This window comes from Callorhinus ursinus, unplaced genomic scaffold (assembly GCF_003265705.2).
Source record: "Callorhinus ursinus isolate GAN/ISIS: 27379988/994484 unplaced genomic scaffold, GSC_fseal_2.0 scaffold74, whole genome shotgun sequence".
NCBI lineage: Eukaryota > Metazoa > Chordata > Mammalia > Carnivora > Otariidae > Callorhinus > Callorhinus ursinus.
In genome coordinates, this window is record NW_027397136.1 from 4399121 (window position 1) to 4418315 (window position 19195).

General features: G+C 56.7%; 1 protein-coding gene across 3 annotated transcripts in view; it reads right to left on the minus strand.

Annotated features, from left to right (window-relative positions):
* TSPAN11 (tetraspanin 11) overlaps nucleotides 1-19195 on the minus strand; it is a 72887-nt gene that overhangs the window by 14436 nt on the left and 39256 nt on the right. For all 3 annotated transcript variants that reach the window (XM_025851833.2, XM_025851834.2, XM_073887018.1), the window contains exons 3-5: nucleotides 13953-14144; nucleotides 1238-1312; nucleotides 256-360 (exon numbers count right to left, since the gene is read on the minus strand). In XM_025851833.2, coding sequence (XP_025707618.1) covers nucleotides 256-360; nucleotides 1238-1312; nucleotides 13953-14144 — 372 coding nt within the window. The remainder of the gene's footprint in view (nucleotides 1-255; nucleotides 361-1237; nucleotides 1313-13952; nucleotides 14145-19195) is intronic.

Here is a 19195-nt window from a genome sequence, read left to right on the forward strand (position 1 = left end):
AGAAACCCCTCTGGGCAGAGCCTACTGGGAGCTAAGCCAGTCTTGGGGGGATGGGGAAGGTGCCTCCCTGTGGAACTAAGATGCCCCTAGGGCTCCGAGCCCCACTAACCTCTGCTCTGCCTCGTTGCCTGGTATTCCTGGCTAAAAAGACCAAGGCCTCAAGCCCTAGGTGGGGTCTGTAGACACAGAGATTGCAGGCGAAGGGTGAGGGCAGGGTGGCAGGGAGAAGGGGGACCGGAGCGGGCAGCTGCTTACATCCTGCTGGAGACGGTCTACTGACGTTGTGAGGTCGGAGGCCCCGGGCTGCCTGTAGTTCTCAGCCAGAGTCCGGCTCAGGTGCTGCTTCAGTTCATCACTGAGCTGGAGAGCAGAGAGGGAAGGTGGCAGAACTGCTCACGCCTATCTTGCTCCCCAGGCCCACTCGGAGCTAACTCTAGAGCACCGTGGATGTTGAATGGTGCGAGGGCAGAGGGGTCTCAGTTAACGGGAGCATCCGTAGGAGACAGCTTGGGACACGGGGTTCACAGAGAGAGGCTGCAAAAGCTGGGGCCCTGACGCAAGGCCAGACAGCTGACAGGCAGAGCTGAGAGGCGGGCTGGGGAGGGGCCGGCTCAAAGCCAGTGGGAGGGCAATGAGGCTGGGCACGAGGCGGGGTGGCTTTTAAATCTTTTTTTCATTTGATTGATGAGGTGATGCTCAAAATATTTACAACTGTCACCCTGTGGGCAGCCATTGGTTGTACGGGTGCTGGCTTAAAATAACCAGTGGGGTCATCTGTCTCACCCTGGTCATGGTCTTGAACCCCTGATTCCCAGCACCGGGTGGGAGGGCACCTGACTGGCCACTTCGTCCTTGTCTAATGCAGGTAGGCGAGGCCCGGAGCGGTCTTCCTATTTCGGCAGGCAGCCCTGGCCCCAGCCTTGCTCCTTGGATGCTCGCCATTTGGCTTCATCCTCTATCTCTGCATCGAAGGGGAGATGGGCCACCCACCTCCCATGGGGCGTCCCCACTCCCTGACTCCCACGCTCAGCACATCAGCATCCACAGATGGGGCAGAGAATTGCTGGAAGCGGGACAAGAAGGAGGACCTGGATGTGCCGAGGACTGTTGGGGCCCGGGAGACAAGACACCCCTGTGTGTCACTGCCCTAGCTCCCCCATTCCTGTTCACCCCGCCCCATGCTGTCGCCTCTGCGGGGTGCCGATGGGGAACATAGCAGGAGGACACTTGCACTCACCCTCTGGTAGTACATGTGGGCCAGGACCCCTGCCACCAGCTCAACCAGGAAGATCACCAGCAACAGGCAGAAATACTAGGAGAAAGGAGTGAAGGTGGTCACACCAGGATCAGGTCCATGGAGGCAGATGGTGCTCCAGGTCTTCTAGAACAAATGTCTCCCCCAAGCGGTGGGGAAGGTGGGGCGCCTGCCAGGGACCCCATCATCCATGCTGTCTTCCTCCTCTTCCCAGCAGCTCCAGGTAGACTCGCCTTTCCCGGCTGCTGGCACGGAGCTCCCCACTCACGCCTTCACCCAGTGGTCTACTGTCAGTTTGTTAGTCCATCCACCCACCTCACAGTTATGGGGGGGGGGGACAGGTAAGTAAGTGATTACAATGCTGTGTCACAAATGTCACAACAGGGCAAGGCTTAGAAATGATGGGTGGTCCTAGGTGAGGAGGGCAGTCAGAGAAGGCTTCCTGGAGGAGGTGACACCTGAGCGGCATCTCTAAGGAGGAGCTTCCGGGTGAAGAAGGCAGGAGGCATGTGCCAGGCAGAGGGGAGAGCATATGCGAAGCCTGGAGCGCACAGAGGGTAGTGGAGCAGAAGAGGCTGAGAGCCTAGGGGTGGCTGGGCAGCCACTAAGGCTCAGGAAATTGCAAAGGCATCCGCCCGGAGAAAGGCATCGGTGTGTCTTCCAGCCCCTCATGGCCCTGCAGCGGGTTCTAACTTCCTGTCGCCACCACTGCCTGGCCTTGTCCAGGCTCGGGGCTGCTCTGCACGCTTCCCAGCCTGCGCGCTGCTTTCCTGGCTGTGCTCTCGGTTGTGACCCCTCCTGCTCCCGCCGGGCTTCACAGGCAGGAGGCTCCGGGGCGCCGTTCCATCCTGGTGTGTCCTTGCAGGGGCTGACAGGTCAGACATGCGTGTCAGGCCATGTGGCTAGGAGGGGGCGGGGAGGAGGAGAGGAAGCGGGCTCCAGGCAGGGGAGAGGGGACGAGGGAGGGGGGAGAGGAGGAGGAGCAGGGGAGCGTTGCTGCCTTAAACGGCCCCCTCTGGGGAAGCCCAGCCCCTACCCAGGCGCTATGGTTGGGGACACCTCCTTCTCCCCCAGGTACCACCCGTCAGCCTGGCCATGGTCACTGGGATCCCTGGATTGCAGGGGACGCTCAGCCGCTGACGGAGCCCTGAAACTCTAGGGCCCCTCAAGTAGGGAAGGGATGCAGGCAGAAGGGGTGAGAATGAGCAGACAGCTTGCAGGGCGGGGCGTGTGGGGCCAGGTCAGGGGCGATGCAAGTCCACGGGCCCAGGGGCCTTGCCTGACTATCTCCCAGAGCCCAGTGCGGAGCCTGGCATGGGCAGGACTTAAGAAACACAGAGGGAGGAGAGGATGTTCCTTTTCACGAAGAACATTCCATCCAGGGGCCAGGCTTCCTTTCGAGTTATGTCGACTGTGCACCTCGCCCACAGCCGTTTTATTGAGCCCACAGTCTCCCAGTCTCAGAACTGCCCACAATCAGGGGTGAGGGAAGTGTTCCAGGCTCTGAGCGATGGTGGTAGGCCTGCTCTTATCATCTGTAGGTGCCCTTCTTCCCAAGCATGCCACGAGGTGGAGGGGACTGGCCCGCACATGCCAGCCCCACACGGGGGGCAGGAGCTTGGCCATCTTCTGATCCGTGGGTGGCCTGGAATTGTTACTGTAGTTTAATTGATACCAGTCGTTCTCAACCTGGCACAATTTTGTCCCCAGGGGACATCTGGCACTGTCTGGAGACATTTTTTTATTGTCACACCTGGGGAAGGAGGCCTCCTGGCATCTAGTGGGGAGAAGCCAAGGATGCTGCCGAACATCCCACAGCACACGGGACAGGCCCCGTGGCAAAGAACGATCTGGGCTGCAATGTCACGGGTGCCAAGACTGAGAAACTGATTTACACATTTAACTTCGGATTCTAAGGCTGCTACTGGGACCTGATTTGCATATGTGGCCCTCTGCCCTCCGGGAGACATGAAAAGGAAAATCTGAGGCAGGCTGTCTGGTTCCTGAGAAGCCTGGGACTGAACACAGACAGAAGCACGTGAGGGGCTTACTCTGTGCCTGCCTCGGAGGGGACTCTGTAGTAGGAAGTGGCCCTCCCTGACCCTAGGAAGGACCGGGGAAACCTTCAGGGCTTCGGTTCCCAGGCCCTTGGGCGCCGGGGCTGTCGTGGGGATGCTATTAGCCCAGCTGCATCCTGAGATGTCACAGCTGGGTATCCCCTGGCTTCCCCCGTGGGAGCCGGGGAGGGCTGGGCCGCCATGGTTCCAGGAAGCATGAAGACAGCTCGGGAGGTGACAGACCTCAGACACCCTGGGTGTAGTTTGGAGAGGTCCCGTTTCAATGTAAGTCAGGATTTACTGGGCCCCAGGCTATCCAGCTTTCCCCGGCTAACCAAGCCTGGGCAGGGACCACCGTTCTCTCCAGGCGGCCACCAAAATTCCTGGCCTACCGCTGAGGAGGCAATAACCCAACTCAGGGTGAGCCTGCCACACCTCTCAAGAGCAGAGGAAACGTCGTTTTCTATAGCCGGGGCGGTGGAAAGGTATCCCTCCCACCAGAGAGCGAGGGAGGGAGCCGAACCCTTCCTTGGCAGCATCAGTGCCTCACTCCGCAGAGTGGCCCAAAGCGCACACACGGGGTGCTCCGTGACAGCAGGGGCCCCCCTCCTGTGAGCACTTCTCACCCTGGGAGATGAGCATGGCATCACTCGTCGGGTGGCCGAGACGTGTGCACGGGGAGGCAAAGTAGCTGGTCTCGGGTCACACGGCAAGAGCATGGCTGAGCCCAGAAGCTGAACCCAGAGAGTCCAGCTGCAGAGTCTGCACACCAACCTGCTGTGTGTATCGTCCCCACTAAACAGCGACGGTGGGGCGGGGGGGGGGGGGGCGGCTCACCGTGAACGCCTGGGGTGGATACAGGTAGCTACGTGGCCCAAAGCCCCCAGTGCCACTGGGCAGGCCAGGCGTGCTCCAGCGGCCGCTCCTGGGCAGGCTCCCCTCCGTCCTCAGCAGTGGCTTCTGCCTGCTCGCCCCCCGCCCTTCATGCCTGTGCCGATCATGGCCATGGCTCTAAGCTCAGAGCCCAGCGGCCTCCCCGTCTGTGTGCACACAGCGCCCTGCACACCAGCGGGGCCGCAGGCCTCAGGGCCGTTCTCTGTGCCCCCGCCTGGGACTCGCTGTCCCGACCGTGTCTGTGTCACACGTCGTTGGCCATCAAGTCTCAGCTCAGGCGAGGCCTCCCCAAAGTCCCCCGGTGCCAGAAGTTCCTGACCATGACCTCACTGCGGACATCCTCGTTCTTGAACCTCCCGCGGACTCCTGGGCCTCACGCGTGTCCTGCTGCCCAGGACTATGGGGCCTTTGATCCTCATTTGCCCCCCTGCTCTGACCTGTATCTTGTTCCATCCTCACGGTCCCCGGGGAGACTTGGTGTGAACTGGACCCATCCTGCCCTAACTCCTCCCCAACCTCCAGCCCCACTTCGATTTTTGTGACTGGCTGGCCCCTGCACTCAGGGCTGCACCCCGCCCCCCGTCCTTCCAGAAGCAACCACTGAGGTTTGGTCTGGGAGAAACCAGGAATGAGACTTCTAAAGGAAGTTCTTGTAGCCTTGGCCCCAGAGCCCTCCATAAGAACTAGGCCACTCCACACTCTGCCACAGTGGACCCCAAATATAGAAGGAATCAGTTTGGTAAGCACAGAAGGGGACCCAAACATTCATCTTCCCTCTGTATCATCTACCTTTTTTTTTCCGTTAATTTTTCAATGGTACAGTTTGGACTGGAAGCAAAGTCGGATATTTTCTAAAGCTACAGATCCAAAGGGAACCTGGAACAGCACAGCACTGTCTGAACCAAACCAATACTTTCTTTAATGAGGAGCTCTGCAGGAGCTGTGTGGAAACATTTCTCATGGTGCCATTCAGGTGATTAATTAGCAATTCCACCTTCAGATGGACTGATACTGCATCAGCGCAAGCTGGACCCCAGCTACAGTTTCTGGGGCAGACTCACGGGGGCTATGAGCCCAGGCAGCTGGGCCCCAGGTGGCGCCCTCCTTGCAGGAAGTTTTAAGAACTTCATATGGTTGGACTTTCGGAACTCCTCATTGGGCTGACTCTGGAGCGTTCCTCCCCTGCACGATCAGGGACCGTTGGAAAACTGAGCAGGCGTGGTGTGCCGGCAGGTGGGGGCCCCCGCCCCTTCTCAGAGCAGCGTGACCAGGGAAGAGGAGCGGAGACTCCAGCTGCTGCCGAGGTTGAGCTGCAGGGAGAAGGGCGGCCAAAGGCTCCCAGCGTGGCTGTGTGAGAGAGGGAGCGTGCCAGTGGCAGGTCGCAGCGGGGTCAGGGAGCTGCAAGCAGCCAAGGCCAAACAGGAAAAGATGGAGCCAGCCGGTGAAGCGGCAAGGACCTCGGGGCACATTATTCTCTGACTGTTAACCACCGGCCGGAGGCAAGCAGGGCTCAGAGGTGCCGCTGCCTGACTTGTTCGTGCAGAAAAGAGGATGTGGGCTTGAGAGCCTCAAGCCATTCCTGTAAGGAGAGGTCACTGTTGGGAGGAGGATGACGACCTCTACCCCTGCAGGCCCCGGCCCAGGGCTCACAGCCCCCGCCACCCAGCCCCTCCACCTGGGGGGCAGGATGATGCCAGGCTCCTCAGGGGTCGCGGCCCAGGGAACTTGGGACAGGCTGCTGCCTGCAGGATTGGGCACGGGGGAAATGGCTGACGGCTGCCCCCGGCTGTCCCCCAGAAGGACCTGGACGTTCCCGTTGGTGTCTTCTCCCAGGCTGTGGGAGAGATGGGGTGCAGCCCGTAGGCACCCGTGCAGGTGCCAGGAACAAATGAGACAGTGCATGGGGCCAAGGCAGGACCACGGATGGGACTGGTGATGGGTCCCCGGCGACGGTAATTCTAGGACCGGGTTGGCTACAGGGGAAGGCTGAGCAGGAGAAATTCCTACCAAGCCTGGGGGTAAGGAAAATTCCTGGGGTTCAGAGAGGTCAGAGGCTCTGACCAGATGGAAACAGGAATTTAAACCACCCACAGGGTTCTTTGTCTTTGGACACAGGTGTCTCGTGTCCCTTACTAGACTCCAAGCCAAGAACATGGGCTGTAGGCCCATGTGTGTCTTCCCTGCCTATCCTGCCTTGTGCCTAGCAGAGCAGAAAATTCTGGGAATGGACTAGACCTGCTTGTTGAGGTTGATGGCAGCCCTATCCACGGAACATGGAGAATGAGTTGCAGAACACTGTAGGGGAGGAGGTGGTAGCAACTGAGTGGCTGTAAGACCCACCCCACCTGGAAAATTTGCTGCCAACAGGCAGGCAGTGATCATTTCCATCCGCTGCGGCCCGAGAGAGGTGGATCTTGAACCCAGGATGGTGCTGGTCAGAGAAGAGTGATGCCACACAAGGTGCCCCGGGCTAGGTAGGGGTCTGGGTCCAGCTTGCCTCTGGGACAAGATGCTGTGTGACCCTGGGTGAATCACTCACCCTCTCTGGGCCTTCTGCATAAAATGTGGGGCTTAGATGGGAAAAACGCCTCAGTGCTGCAGCTTCATCGGTCTGTGCCATGTGGTGTAGGGGCTTTGCCTCCTCTGTCCTGGCCTCCTGCTTCCCCGCAGGGACAGATGGAGGGACACCCCCCCCCCCCCACAGCTTCTCCCCTCCTTACTCATTGCTTGTCCTCGCTGGTGAGTGGGCCTTCCTCCTTCACCTCGGGGCCAGCCTGTCCTCAGGATGCCACATTCTCTGCTCACCAGCATGCAGTGAGTTGTTTAGTGGGAGCAGTTCTTAGAAAGGCAAGCGAGCCTGTTGCGACCAGAGCTGACGAGCTGCTAAGGCTTCTGGCGGCAGCTATAAAGCCACATACTCCAATGAGCTTCATTAGTAATGAAGGAGACCTTTTGCTGCCATCTCTCTGTCTCCTGGGTCTTATTTTTCAGTTGATTGTAAACTCCCCTAAAACCTCCATGCGACGTGTGGGGAGACGGAGTGGGGCGCCGCATGCCAATATGGAGGCACGGGCTTCCCAAAGGCAGCGCCAGGACCTGGCAGGGGAGGCTCGCACGTCCGGACGGCTGTGCAGCCACCACTCCTGTCCCAGGCCCAGGGGCACAGGGAGGCCTGCGGCTCCACGATGGGAACGAGGTGTGGATCAGAAACCTCGCCTCCTCAATGGGAGGGCGGCGGGGGGCGGGGAGGCTGTGTTCTGCCTCCACCCAGGGCTCTCGGCCGGGCAGGAACATCTCAGAGTTTGACAGTCTGCACTGCCTCGGCCTCACTAGCCATGGGCCTGGGGCCTCAGGAGGAGGAGAGTTTCCACTCGGGACCAGTTTTCCTTGCTGGGTGTGTGCAATAAGATACACTTTAACACGCAGTGAGAGGGAAATGCCACCGGGAAGGTAGAAACACCTGCGTGAACACACGGGCTTCCAAGTTAGTTGTGAAGGGCTACCTGGGGTTCAGATTCCCTGCACCCCCCGTCATCAGGGCCAGACTGGGCTTCATTAGGGGACAGGGACTCTGGCATGTCTCCTTCCTGTCACGTGGCTAAACTCAGACTCTGCTAAGGAAAGAAGCAGGAACCAAATGACAGAGAGGGAGTCATCCCGAGCTAAGTAAACTCTTGGATTCGGGATACAAACAGATGATGTTTAGTAGCCAACCCCTACCCTTCTGCAACACACACACACACACACACACACACACACGCACACACGTGCACACACACGTGCACTCGTGAACACAAAATGTCTCTGAGCCTCCTCGGTCAGCCCTGCTCTGAGCCCCCACTATGGGGTGATCATCGACCCACACACAACTGAGTTGAACTCTCTCCAGCTGGACCAACACATTGTCTTTGGTGCACTAACAAGCTGCTTTCTGCCACACTACCTGCAGCCTGAAGCTTGACCTTCACTTTTGAGTGGATCAGGTGACAGGCAGCCGGGTAACTGACCCCCAGTTCTCAAAGGGCTTCGCTTTTCACCTGGAATGCAAACCATAGGTCCTGAATCGCACGAAAGGTGAATGCCCATTCCCTGCGCTGGAAGCATCCAAAGGGGGGGTGGGTACAAAGCTAGCCTGCGGCAGCAGAAAAGGCCCTGGACCAAGACTTGGGTGTTGACCGGGCTTTCCCAGTTCCTGGCTAAGGCAAGTCTCTTTCTCTCTTTGGCTAAGGAGGTAAGTGGAGAGTTTGTGTCTAAGCGGCCTGGCAGTCCCTTCTGCACAGCCCCCTAATTAAGACCATTGAGAAGGAGCCTGATGAGAAAGGCTGGCCGAGGTCTTGAGAGGAAGAAGGGCCACGTTCCATCAGGCAGCTGTGTGGTTGTCCGGCACGGAACAGGCCTTTCTCGAAGGACCTCAGCAGGCCCCAGCTGGGAGAGGCAGGGCACAGGCTGACGGACTGAATGGGTCTTTTGAGCAGCCCTCTTGTCTCAAGGCAGACTCTGGAGGACATCTGCATCCTGCTGCTCCATGAGGAGCCTCGGCAAGAGTCATCTTGTCCCTTTCCCTGCCTCCACTGCACCAAACCATGCAGGGCCAGGAAAGGCTCTCTTGCTCTGATGGACAGGAGTCTGGGTTCTCAAAGCCCTGGCTGCAGGATCCATTCTTTTGAGGCATGTGGGCAGCTGACTCAAAGGTCAAAGTGCCACCAACCAGATGAGGCTATGACCACCCTGCCTGCGTGGCCGATGGACACTGACAAAGTAAGGTGAGGCTGAGAAATGAGCAATGGGGAGATGCGGTCAACTCCCTCCCTCTCCCCGGGCATTGGGAGCCTTCCTCCATGACCAGCTCCCATCAAGGAAGTGGTCTCGCCCAAGCCGTGAGGACCCTGGGAGTAATGGCCCTAAGAATAACTTCATTTATTCAGGTTCCTTCTCAAAGGAGCTTGGTCATGGTGATGGTGATGTAAATGATAATTATAGCCACATTTGATGATCTTTATATAATGTGGTGACTCGTTTCCTCTTTAGAACACTCCCTCATTCTCATCATACCTTACCCCCAGATAAAGATAGGGATCCCAAGGTGGCCAGAAGTGGCCGAGCGACCTTCCCGAGTCCCAGAATGAGTTGGGCAAGCCATACTACAAGGTGCTTTTGAACCACAGTCCTTGATTCTAGACCTTCTTGCCCTGGTTAACCAGCTCTGAATAGACTTGTTGGAAGTGTTGCAATCTGGGGTCTCCTCATTTTTAGAAATTGGTTCTAGCACTTCTTACGCTCTAATCCATCCCCTCAATATAAAAGAGCCCCTGACGAGGACCCAGTTTAGCCTGAACTATCCATCATCATCTTCATTTGGCTTAAGATATAAAAGTTTTCAGAGCCTGTATTCAAAACTCTAAAAATATCCCTTTTGATCAGGGTGGCATCTGTCCTGGTCACCGGCCTTAGGCTTAGATGGCCTGAATTATTTGGCTCCCGCATGCAGCCTTCGCTAAAACAAAAGATCTGGCGTGAATAATTTAAACCCCATTCCCTTTCCCCTCCACAGATTTCCCATGCCACACCGGGCCGCATTTCAGCGCCAGCAAAGATGTGCTATTCCTGTCCCTGATGAATGCTTCCTTCTTGGGAAAGTGACTTTAGGGGCTGCAGATGTACTAGGAGGAAGGGCTCAGACCAGGACGGACATCGCACCGTGTGAGCCGGACCGCCCCGCCCCATCCCATCCCAGCTCGTTCTTCGGGAACGTTGGATGTCCGGCTTGGCCCTCCACCTGATCCAGGCTGGATGCACATCACTCAGATGCCCGGTCTTTCATCTTTCCCTTTCCTCTTTGGGGACCACTTTGTGCAGAGCCAGACTCACTGCATTCCTCCTTTGGAGTTTCCTTCAGCCTTTAGCTGATGAAAGATTTCAAAGGGCAGTTAGACAAGGGCGGCGGGGGGAATGAAATGAGAGCAGCAAGGAGCCTCCAGGAACCACAGAACGCTTTCAAACTGCCTTCACCACATCGCCTGCCCCCAAACGGGAGCCTGGGTTGAAAATGTCCTACTTGTCTCAGCCACCTTCTTGGTGAAACAGCCAAGTGCTCAATGATTTGGGGGCTGACTGGCCAGGATGTGGGTGACTCAGAACCACTGCTTCACCTGTGTCTGTCCTCAGGACAGTTCTGTCTTTGGTTTTTTCAGAGGGTTGGTGGGGAAAAGCGAAGGGAGAAGATTTCAGGCTTCGAGTCTGCTCTTTGCTAGCCTGCTGCCCCCAGACCCCTGGGCCGGCGGCTGTGCATGGGCACCTTTCCCTGCCCTCGCTTCCAAGCTGGTCACGTGTCTGGTTGGTGTCAGACCACAGAGGTCAGAGGGGTTGGATCAGTTCTGTTGGGATGGAAGTGAGAGTAGGCCAGGGAGGGAGGGGGGAAGGGGGGCTGAGAAGAAGGAGACTGGCTAGCACCAGCCTGCCCAGCAGCTCCTGTGCCCTCAGCTCTGCCTCAAGGCCCAGGGGGATGAGAAGGCCTCTAGTTTGTTGACCCTCTGAAACTCAGAAGGGCAAGCGGAGAGGTACATGTGCGCTGTCCTGCAGGCAAGCCCGAGGCCCTGGCCTTCCAGAAGTCCCTGCATCTTCCCTGCACAGCCCTGGGTACAGAGCTTGGTCCCCCCAGGCAGGCTGTGACTGGATGCTGGGGACAACAGTTTTCTTGATGGCTGGGCCCGGAGGGTGGGCAGACCTTGCTAATGGATGGTAGAGGAAGGGAGTAAAGACGAGGGGGCTGTGATGGGTGAGTCACAGAGCAGAAGGCTGCCAGTTACTGACCCTTGGGCTTTCCTTCTGATATTTGAGGCTGCCAAGGGGAAGAGCTCTTATGACTGGACTGGTCTCCAAAGCAGCCGAGAATGCTGAGCATCCCCCATTAAGGCCTGGGTGGCCCAGTGTCTTCAGACTGAAATGTCTGGATGGAGTGTTGGACCCGATGGCCCTCAAGTTCCCTTCTACCCGGGGCATGCTCTGACACACACTGTTATTTCTGACACACACTATAACGAGTGCAAGGAACTTCTAGGGCGCCCCCCCCCCACCGCCCCCAGTCTCTTGCCCTAGTATTTTGGCTGCGCCCTGCGGGAGCTCCCTCTTATACCCACCCAGATCTCTGGGAGCAGCTACTCTGTGCGGACATCCACATATATGGAGGACGGCACGCCCCTCCGCCCACATTACCCCCCTCGGCCTCCCATCCCTCTGCCTCCCATCCTGCCGGGCCTCCCCGGGATGTGTATTCTTGTTGGCAACTCTAACAGACTGGGCTTCACAGTTCAGCTCTGGCACTTACTCGCTCCGCACCTCCCAGGCCAGCCTGCTCATCGGCACTGTGGGGGTGAATAGTGCCTCCCGGAGGCAGGCTGGCTGGGGGGTGCGAACTCTGGCCTGGGAGGCAGACCCAGCTGCTCACTGGCAGCGTGGCCTCTGGGAAATGGCTTCACCTCTCTGCGGCCCGGCTTCCTCCCCTAAATGCATGCTGTGAGAGTAAATACCTCATAGGGCTGGGTGAGGATGAAACGAGCTACATGCACCAGTGTTTGGAAGAGTGCCTGGTGCAGACTTCATGAGGGCTGTGGCTTTGCAGGGCTGCTGTCATAAGGACAGAGGGAGGTGGCTCTCAGTGCGCAGTGCCCATTCGTGTTATTGCGCCCTGAGTGGAAAGCAGGGGGCTGTTTCCCAGGGCTGTAGGGGACCACTGGTCTTAGGGGCTCCTTTAGAGCCAAGACAGACGACTCTGAGTGAGAAGGAAGGTTCCAGAGTGAGGGCCTTGGCCTTCCTTCCTGGACTGTAGAGGTGAGTCCTGTTTCTTCCACAATAAGATAGCTTGTGGAAGGAAGGGCTGGTGATCACACGGCTCAGCAGCCTGCCTCCATGGGCCACAGGGCTCAGCCTGAAGCCTGAGGCCAAGCTGAAGGCCCCATGCCCTAAAGGGTCAGGGCTGAGCAGAGGAAAGCTAGACCCACTGAGAATGCAGGGAACGGGATCCCTCTGGGCCCAGCAGCACTGGTCCCTGTAAGCCTCAGTCCCCATCAGGGCTGGGGCGTCTCATCTGGCCCATACCACGTGTCCAGGGACTCCACTCAGCTGATGCCAGTCACGATCAGGATGTCCAACAGGCTGGCGAGGGCTCACGCCTGGCCACGTGAGGGATGGCTGGCAGGTGTGCGGCTGGCTTGGGGCCCAGCCATCCCACTGCCGTTGGCACAGCTCACGTCAAAGCCCGCGCTCTGGTGGCTGGTCCCCTGTGGGACTTCATCCCTCCGGGGTGCCACCATCCATGTGCCCTGCGTCTTGGTTCTGGGCTATCCTCAGAGCAGAATGAAAGAGCTTTCTCTAGGCAGGGGCGAGTCATCCTACTGAGCCTGTACACAGGCACTTTTATATCCACAGCTAAAACACTAGGTCACCACCAGTGAGAGAGGCTTCAGGGACGTCCCCCCCGCCCCGTTGTCTCCTGCTGCCTTGGTTGGATGTGCAAAGGGTACAGGGAAGCAAGGCGAGAGAGCACAGCCTTTGAGGCTCCTTCCTGTGACCTGATTCCATTCAGGCTCAACCTGATTTCTCATGGAGACTCGGGCTTGTTCTGGCTCGGGCCCTTCCCTGCTAAGTCCACATGTTCTGTAGCCTCCCCTGCTCCCACTGGGCTTGGCCGCTGGGAGGAGATTGAAGGGGGGAGGCTCCACCCAAGGCACCAGGGAGCCTGCTCTGGCCAACAGTGCATGGGTGCGAGGGGGTGGGTCTGGCTTCTGCCCCGGCCAGTCCTGCCCTGGCTTCTTTCCCTGACATGATGAGCCAGCTCTGGATGGACAGTCTTCCCAGCTTCAAGGAGCCTGTGCTGCCCACAACATCACCCGTGACATCCTTTTGCCCTGACAATCAAGCCTGGGTCTGATCAAGCCTCTAGATGCAACTATCAGGAGAACATGTTAAACAATGTCACAAGGATATAACCAGAAAATCCATAGGACAGATGACCTGGTTCCTTCAACAAATAAATTGCAAAGAAGGCGAGAGAGAGAGAGAGAGAGAGAGAGAGAGGGGGGGGGGGGGAGAGAGAGAGGGGTGGTGCAGCTAAGAGACTGAAAGAGACTCAGGAGACAAATTGCCCAATCTTAATACACGGACCTAATTTAGGTTTCAATTCAAACAAACTGCAAAAAGAAAAGAGAACAGTTTATGGGGCAATTGGGGAAATTTGAAACTGCCTGGTTATTTCATGATATTAAGGAATGACTGGTAATTGTCTTTGATGTGATCATGGTGTTATGCTTTCTAAAGAAGGATCCTTCGGTTCGAGGGGGACACACTTCAATATTACAGACCACTCGCTGTCTGGGAGCCAAGTGGGGAGAGGCAGGGAGTAGGGAGGGGACACATGAACCAGAAGGTGGTGGTTGTTGAGTGTGGGTGATGGGACAGGGGGCTTCATTATCACATTCATTTCTGCATATCTTTGAAAAGCAGCGTGATAACATCTGGAAGGAGGAGGGGGAGGAGGGAGGTGGAAAGGTAGGGTAGAGGGGCCACCAAGACTGGCTTAGGTGCTAAGAACCTAGAGACTGTGGCCAACACCAGACCCCAGGGTGACCATCCCTCTCTGGCTTCCCCGAGGCCTCCATTCCAGGGGCCTCCACGGCATGAGGGGCGGTTCTCAGTACAGGAGCCCGATGTGGGGACGGGACGCGGGCTGGGGGCGCCAGCAGGGCACTCACCGTGGAGAGGCAGCTCCTGTCCTCCCGGATGATGGCGCCGAAGCCCAGGAAGCCCGTCACCATGACAAGGGCCCCTGCGAAGATGAGGATGTAGGCGGACGCGGCGAAGGTGCTGGAGGCCAGGACACTGAGGTAGCCGCTCTTCTCCACCAGGGTCCAGACGCCCACGGCCATGACGGCGGCCCCGCCCACCTGCAGGAAAGCCCAGGTCAGGGCAGGCGGCCGCCGCGGGTCCACAGCTGCCATCGACAGAGCGCCCACCATGCTCCAGGCGCTTTTTATGCACCATCTCATTCAGTCCTTCAAAGAGCCCGAGGGAATAGTTTGGTCACCCATTTCACAGATGAGGAAATCGAGGCGTGGAGAAATTAGGAGACTCGTTCACAGTCACACACCTAAGCAAGTGGCAGGGACGGATTTTGAATCTGAGGCTGATTCCCAATTCCGTACTTCTTACCATATTGTGTCCCCAGGAGATGCAATGCCCTTCCTCCCACAGTGCTCTTTGGGCTGGCCCATGGTAGGGCACGTTTATATGTGCCCCATTTCAGCCTTATGTTTGTCCATGTGGGGAGCAAGCCAGAGCTTCTCATCTTATCTACAGATGACAAAACTGGGGCCCACAGAGGAAAGGCCAACTGCCCAAGGTCCTGCCTCTGGTTAGGAACCGTTAGGGGTAGTAAGGGGCAGCGGCAGGGCCAGGACTCGAACTCAGAGCCACCCTGCCTCCCTCCACCACCGAATGGATGCACGCTGCACAAACTGGCGTCGGTCTGGGGCAGCAGGAGGACTGGGAGAGATTTCTTCCTTGCTAATGGTCCCATTTTCTTCCAGCCCTGAGAAGGAGGCAGGGACAGGGCACTGCTGACTGGCAGGTCAGGCCGATGGCTCCCTAGGAAGGGTACCTGGGGCATAGAGCTGGGGTGGCTCTCTAGCCTGGTTCTTTCTGCCTGGAGGCTGAATGACCCTTTCTGTGACTTGTATGCTCAGCAGAAGTGTGTGCGTGTGTGTGTGTGTGTGTGTGTCCTCAAGGTGCTGGATGGGGCAGCATTAGGCTGTCTGCCCAGGGTGTTGGTGGGGGGCAGGACCTCTGGGACCTCTGACCATCTCTGCCTTCTGCTCCTGGGAAGGCAGACTTCTGTCTGGCCCCTAGTCTCCCTGCCTCCCTTAAAGGTGGGTTCTCTTTCTCAGATGGGTGGCGGATCTCCCTCAAGTGTGTCAAAAGCTCCATAAGCTTCCCTGGCTCGGTCCATGCACACAAGCGGCTCCCATCCGTCCCAGAAGGACTCTATGTAACCCACCCTGGCATTTCAGTGTCTGTTCCCGGCACTCACAGGCATCAGCCGAGTGAGCAGAAGGTGGTTCCGGGCATTTACCGGGCCCGAGGCACCTACATCCTGCAGCTCAGCGCTCTCTCTTCTGAGCCTTGCAGCAGTTCTGGGGCGGGGGGTGGGGGGGCACGTAGCTTTCTTTTGCAGATGAAGAAACTGAGGCTTGGAGAGAAGAATGTGCTAGATTGAAAGCCAGGTTTTCGGTCCGAGGATTCCACAGGTTGGGTTGGGTCTGCTGTGCTACTCACTTCGCTTATAAAATCTGTCTGCTTTCTTCCAAGTGCTTTTTATCCTCCTCTGTACCTCCAGCAGGTAAGAGAAACAGGTAGAAGGACATCACACGGCTGCGCCTCTCCAAATGGAATGAGAGAGGCTAAGGTGCCACAGTCCTTCAATTCCATGATGCACATCTCCCCCCACCTGCCCTGTGCCCCACTTTAACATCTCTACAACTGAGACGCATCTTACGATTATACTTGGCTGCACGTTTTCTTAGTGGTACAGAAAACAATGGTGTATCTCACAACTGGTGGTATCTTCAGATTCAGTGAAATCCTGGACTATGATAGGTTTTGAAATTCCCTGTGAGCATAGGCTCTCTCTGCCCCGTACAGCCTCCATGACCAGGGAGGGAGTTCCTGAGTCTGATTTAGGGGAACTGTGTCCAGTGAGGCTTTCCAGCAAAATAGCCTGCACATGTTCTTTCTGTCTCCTGCCCCTGGTGTGACTGAAAGGCTTGGGTAAGGGCCCCAAGTTTTCATAGCTAGCTGTGTGACCTAAAGAGAGTCAGTTTCTTCATATCTCCAGTAAAGAAGTTATCTCAGACTCGTGATGCCCAGCCTAGAGCCACCAAGGACTCCTTCGATTACTTTTTCCTCTGGATCTTATATTTTGAAGGCTCCTGCCTACCAAATACAGTGTATTAATTAAGTAATAATTCATTTCTCATTTTTTATTAATCAAAGGCACATGAGAGTGCCAGGAAGAGATTCTGAGCAGCATGAAACAGTCAATGTGACCACTTTGCATTGATCTTTTAATGGGTATAGTCTCTTTATAGAAATAAACACATGATCCATTATCCATTAGGTTTGTCAACCCCATAGGCTGAGAATCAGATTCAGGACCCTCCATCTGGGCATGTGTGGGCTTAACTGGGGACACTTTTATCTGTTGGGGGACATGGAACCCACTGAAAATCTGATAGAAAGCTTTGGACACTGTGGCCAGAGAAATGGTAAGCCACGTAAAATAACGTATTCAGGTTTGGGGTTTGAAGTCTAATCTTGTAGCACGCAGTGAGCCCTAGTGTAGACAGGTCTCTAAGGCCTCCTCCACCTTGACACCCAGAGAAGGTGGCATTTCTCAGCCTGGCTGCAGAGTCTCCTGGGAGTTCCAAGAAACCCAAGCCACACTCCAGGCCAATCTCTGGGAGTGGGATCCAGGCGTGAATATTTTATTAAGTTCCCAGGTGGTGCCTCAGAGAACCGAAGCTTGGGTTCCATATTTAATGGAGGGTCAGAGTGTCCTGCCCCTCTCCCCCAGGAGGTGGTGCTGTGCTGAATCTCACAGAAGAAGCTGCTTCCTGGAAGATTGAGGGGCCCTGCCCTGGGTGTAGCTGCCTGGGTAGCTCTTGACACTTGTTCAGGACTTGAACTCCATCCTTTTCCCTGTCTGTGCGAGGCTATTTGCTTTGGGGTTGAAGGTGGGGTAGTGAGGAGCAGAGTTTCCAGTCCAAAGGGATGAAAGTTCTATTATGAAAAAAGGGGGAAAAAAACCCCATGGGGCTCCCGGTGGAAGGAGGCAGGGGGCTGTAAAAAATGCAGCCCTGGGAGAGGAGCAGTACTGATTCCACTAATGGAGGGCTGCTCTCTTGCCAGTCACAGAAAGGGCTGGAATCTTGCAAAGCCAAGCCAGGAGAGCCCACAAGCCAGCCAGGGTGGCAGCAGGGCCCCCAGCCACGAGGGAGGGTCTGGAAGCAATCGGAAGGGACCCAACTGCCCTGACTGAGGTCCACGGAACACATTCATACTCATTCTGATGTCCATGGGGACACCAACCCTCCCCTGGGGTGTCACATCTGGTGGAGAAGTTAGTGTCTGCAGGAGACACCGAGAGGGATTTGCCATCAGGAACAAGAGGGTTTCAAGTCTTCCAGGGTGTCTCTTGCTTGGGACTTGGTCAGCTCTTTCGAAAACAATCTTGCATCTGGACAGGAAGAGTAAAAGCTGCTAAATGTTGGAATGGGTCACCAGAGGAGAACTGGGAGGTAAAAGTCAGCGGGCCTAGGTTCTAGCCCGGGCTGTGCCCCTGCCTCACCATGTATCCGGGTACCAGACACTTCACTTGGCTGAACCTCAGTTTCTTCATCTGTAAAATGGTGCTGCGGGATGAGAATATCTCCGAGGTCTCTTCCACGTGGGTAAAATGTCCCTGTTTGTACTGGAGGACAACTTTCTGCCGATACATCTCCAGGAAGATGCTTCTGGACCAACAGTTCATGGCTTTCCCTCCAGCTATGTGGAGACTGCCCAGATCAGCAGGAAGAGCAGAGGAAGGGGAGCTGCGAGGCAGAATGATGCGGGGCGGAGAGAGATCTGACCCCAGTGAGCTATTTCAATTGCTACTTGCACAGAGTTGATTCAACAGTATTGGGCTCTTTACAGAAACTGTGGAATATTAAGCACATTTTTCAAAACCATAGCCTGTAGCCGATTAGCCAGAAAGCCCCGCAGAGGGTGAAGCTGGCCTTCTTGCCAACGAGGACCCAGGCGTCCAGCAGGAGCATGGCAGGTCACCCATGCCTTGTAATTTTAGGAACTTCCAATCTGTAGAACCAGAATGTTGCTCATGTCATCACATGAGCAGGAGGAGGATTAGCCTGAGCAGTCCCACATGGCTGCCCTTCCTGACATCAGGAAACACCCTCCCACCCCCCAAAAGCAGGCATAGAATATAAAAGTAATTGCAGGATTTTCTTTGTCAGGCTACTGAAGGGTTTCCGTGCTGGCATGTGGCGGCAGGACCAGTGGGGGGAGCAGGGGCCAGGATGGCGGGGCTCTCAATAAGGAAGGGTCCCCCAGGCCGGAGTCCCCTGCCTTCAGTGGGAGGGAAGCCCATGACACGGGGAGGCAGGAACACATGGGGTGGCTGTGTAATTCACTTCTGTATGTGTTTGCTGGGTGCCTCCTAGCTGCCCAGCTCCACGCTGGACTGGAAAGGTTTTGGAACTGGATGTGTGTTCGCCCATTTAGAGTCACACTGGGAGCTCCTTCTCCCCTGGTCAGTCTCATAAATGGCACCCCCATCCGCCCAGAGCAGAAGCCCCAGGGTCACTAGGGACTCCTTACTCTCCTCCCAGGGACAGCGGTGTGCGGGTCCCCAGCCGTTCTCCCCACCCGGCTCCATGCACCGTTCCGGCTTTGGCTCCCTGCCTCCCCACCCCTGCATCATCAGCTTCCCAGCCCCTGCATCCAGCCCAAACTCCCGCCTGGCTCCCTCTCCAGCCTGAGCTTGATTAATGACTAACACCCCCCAGGGCCGGCCAGCTTTTCTCCCAGCCCCTGCCCCCGATGTCCCTGTGGCCTGGGTACCACTTCTGACCGAGCTGAATCTTCAAGGCTAGGCTTGTCCTGCTAAAAGCCACTTTCCGCCTCAAGTCGTTCTTGTCTTGGCTCTTTGGTTTTAAAGAGTCCTTGGTAAAAGAAATCACAGCACTGCTTTCCCTCTCTCCCCAAAGAAATCTACCTCTATGACAAGAGCAGAGGTCACGGGATTTGCTGAGGGTTGGAGCTGTTGAATCTGTTCCTCCTTCAAACCCCGCTCGGCACGTGCATGGAGCCTGCCCCCAGTCTCGCAAATCATCTTGTCCTCCCCATGGCTTCCACACCTTGTACAGGTGTCCGGAGGGAT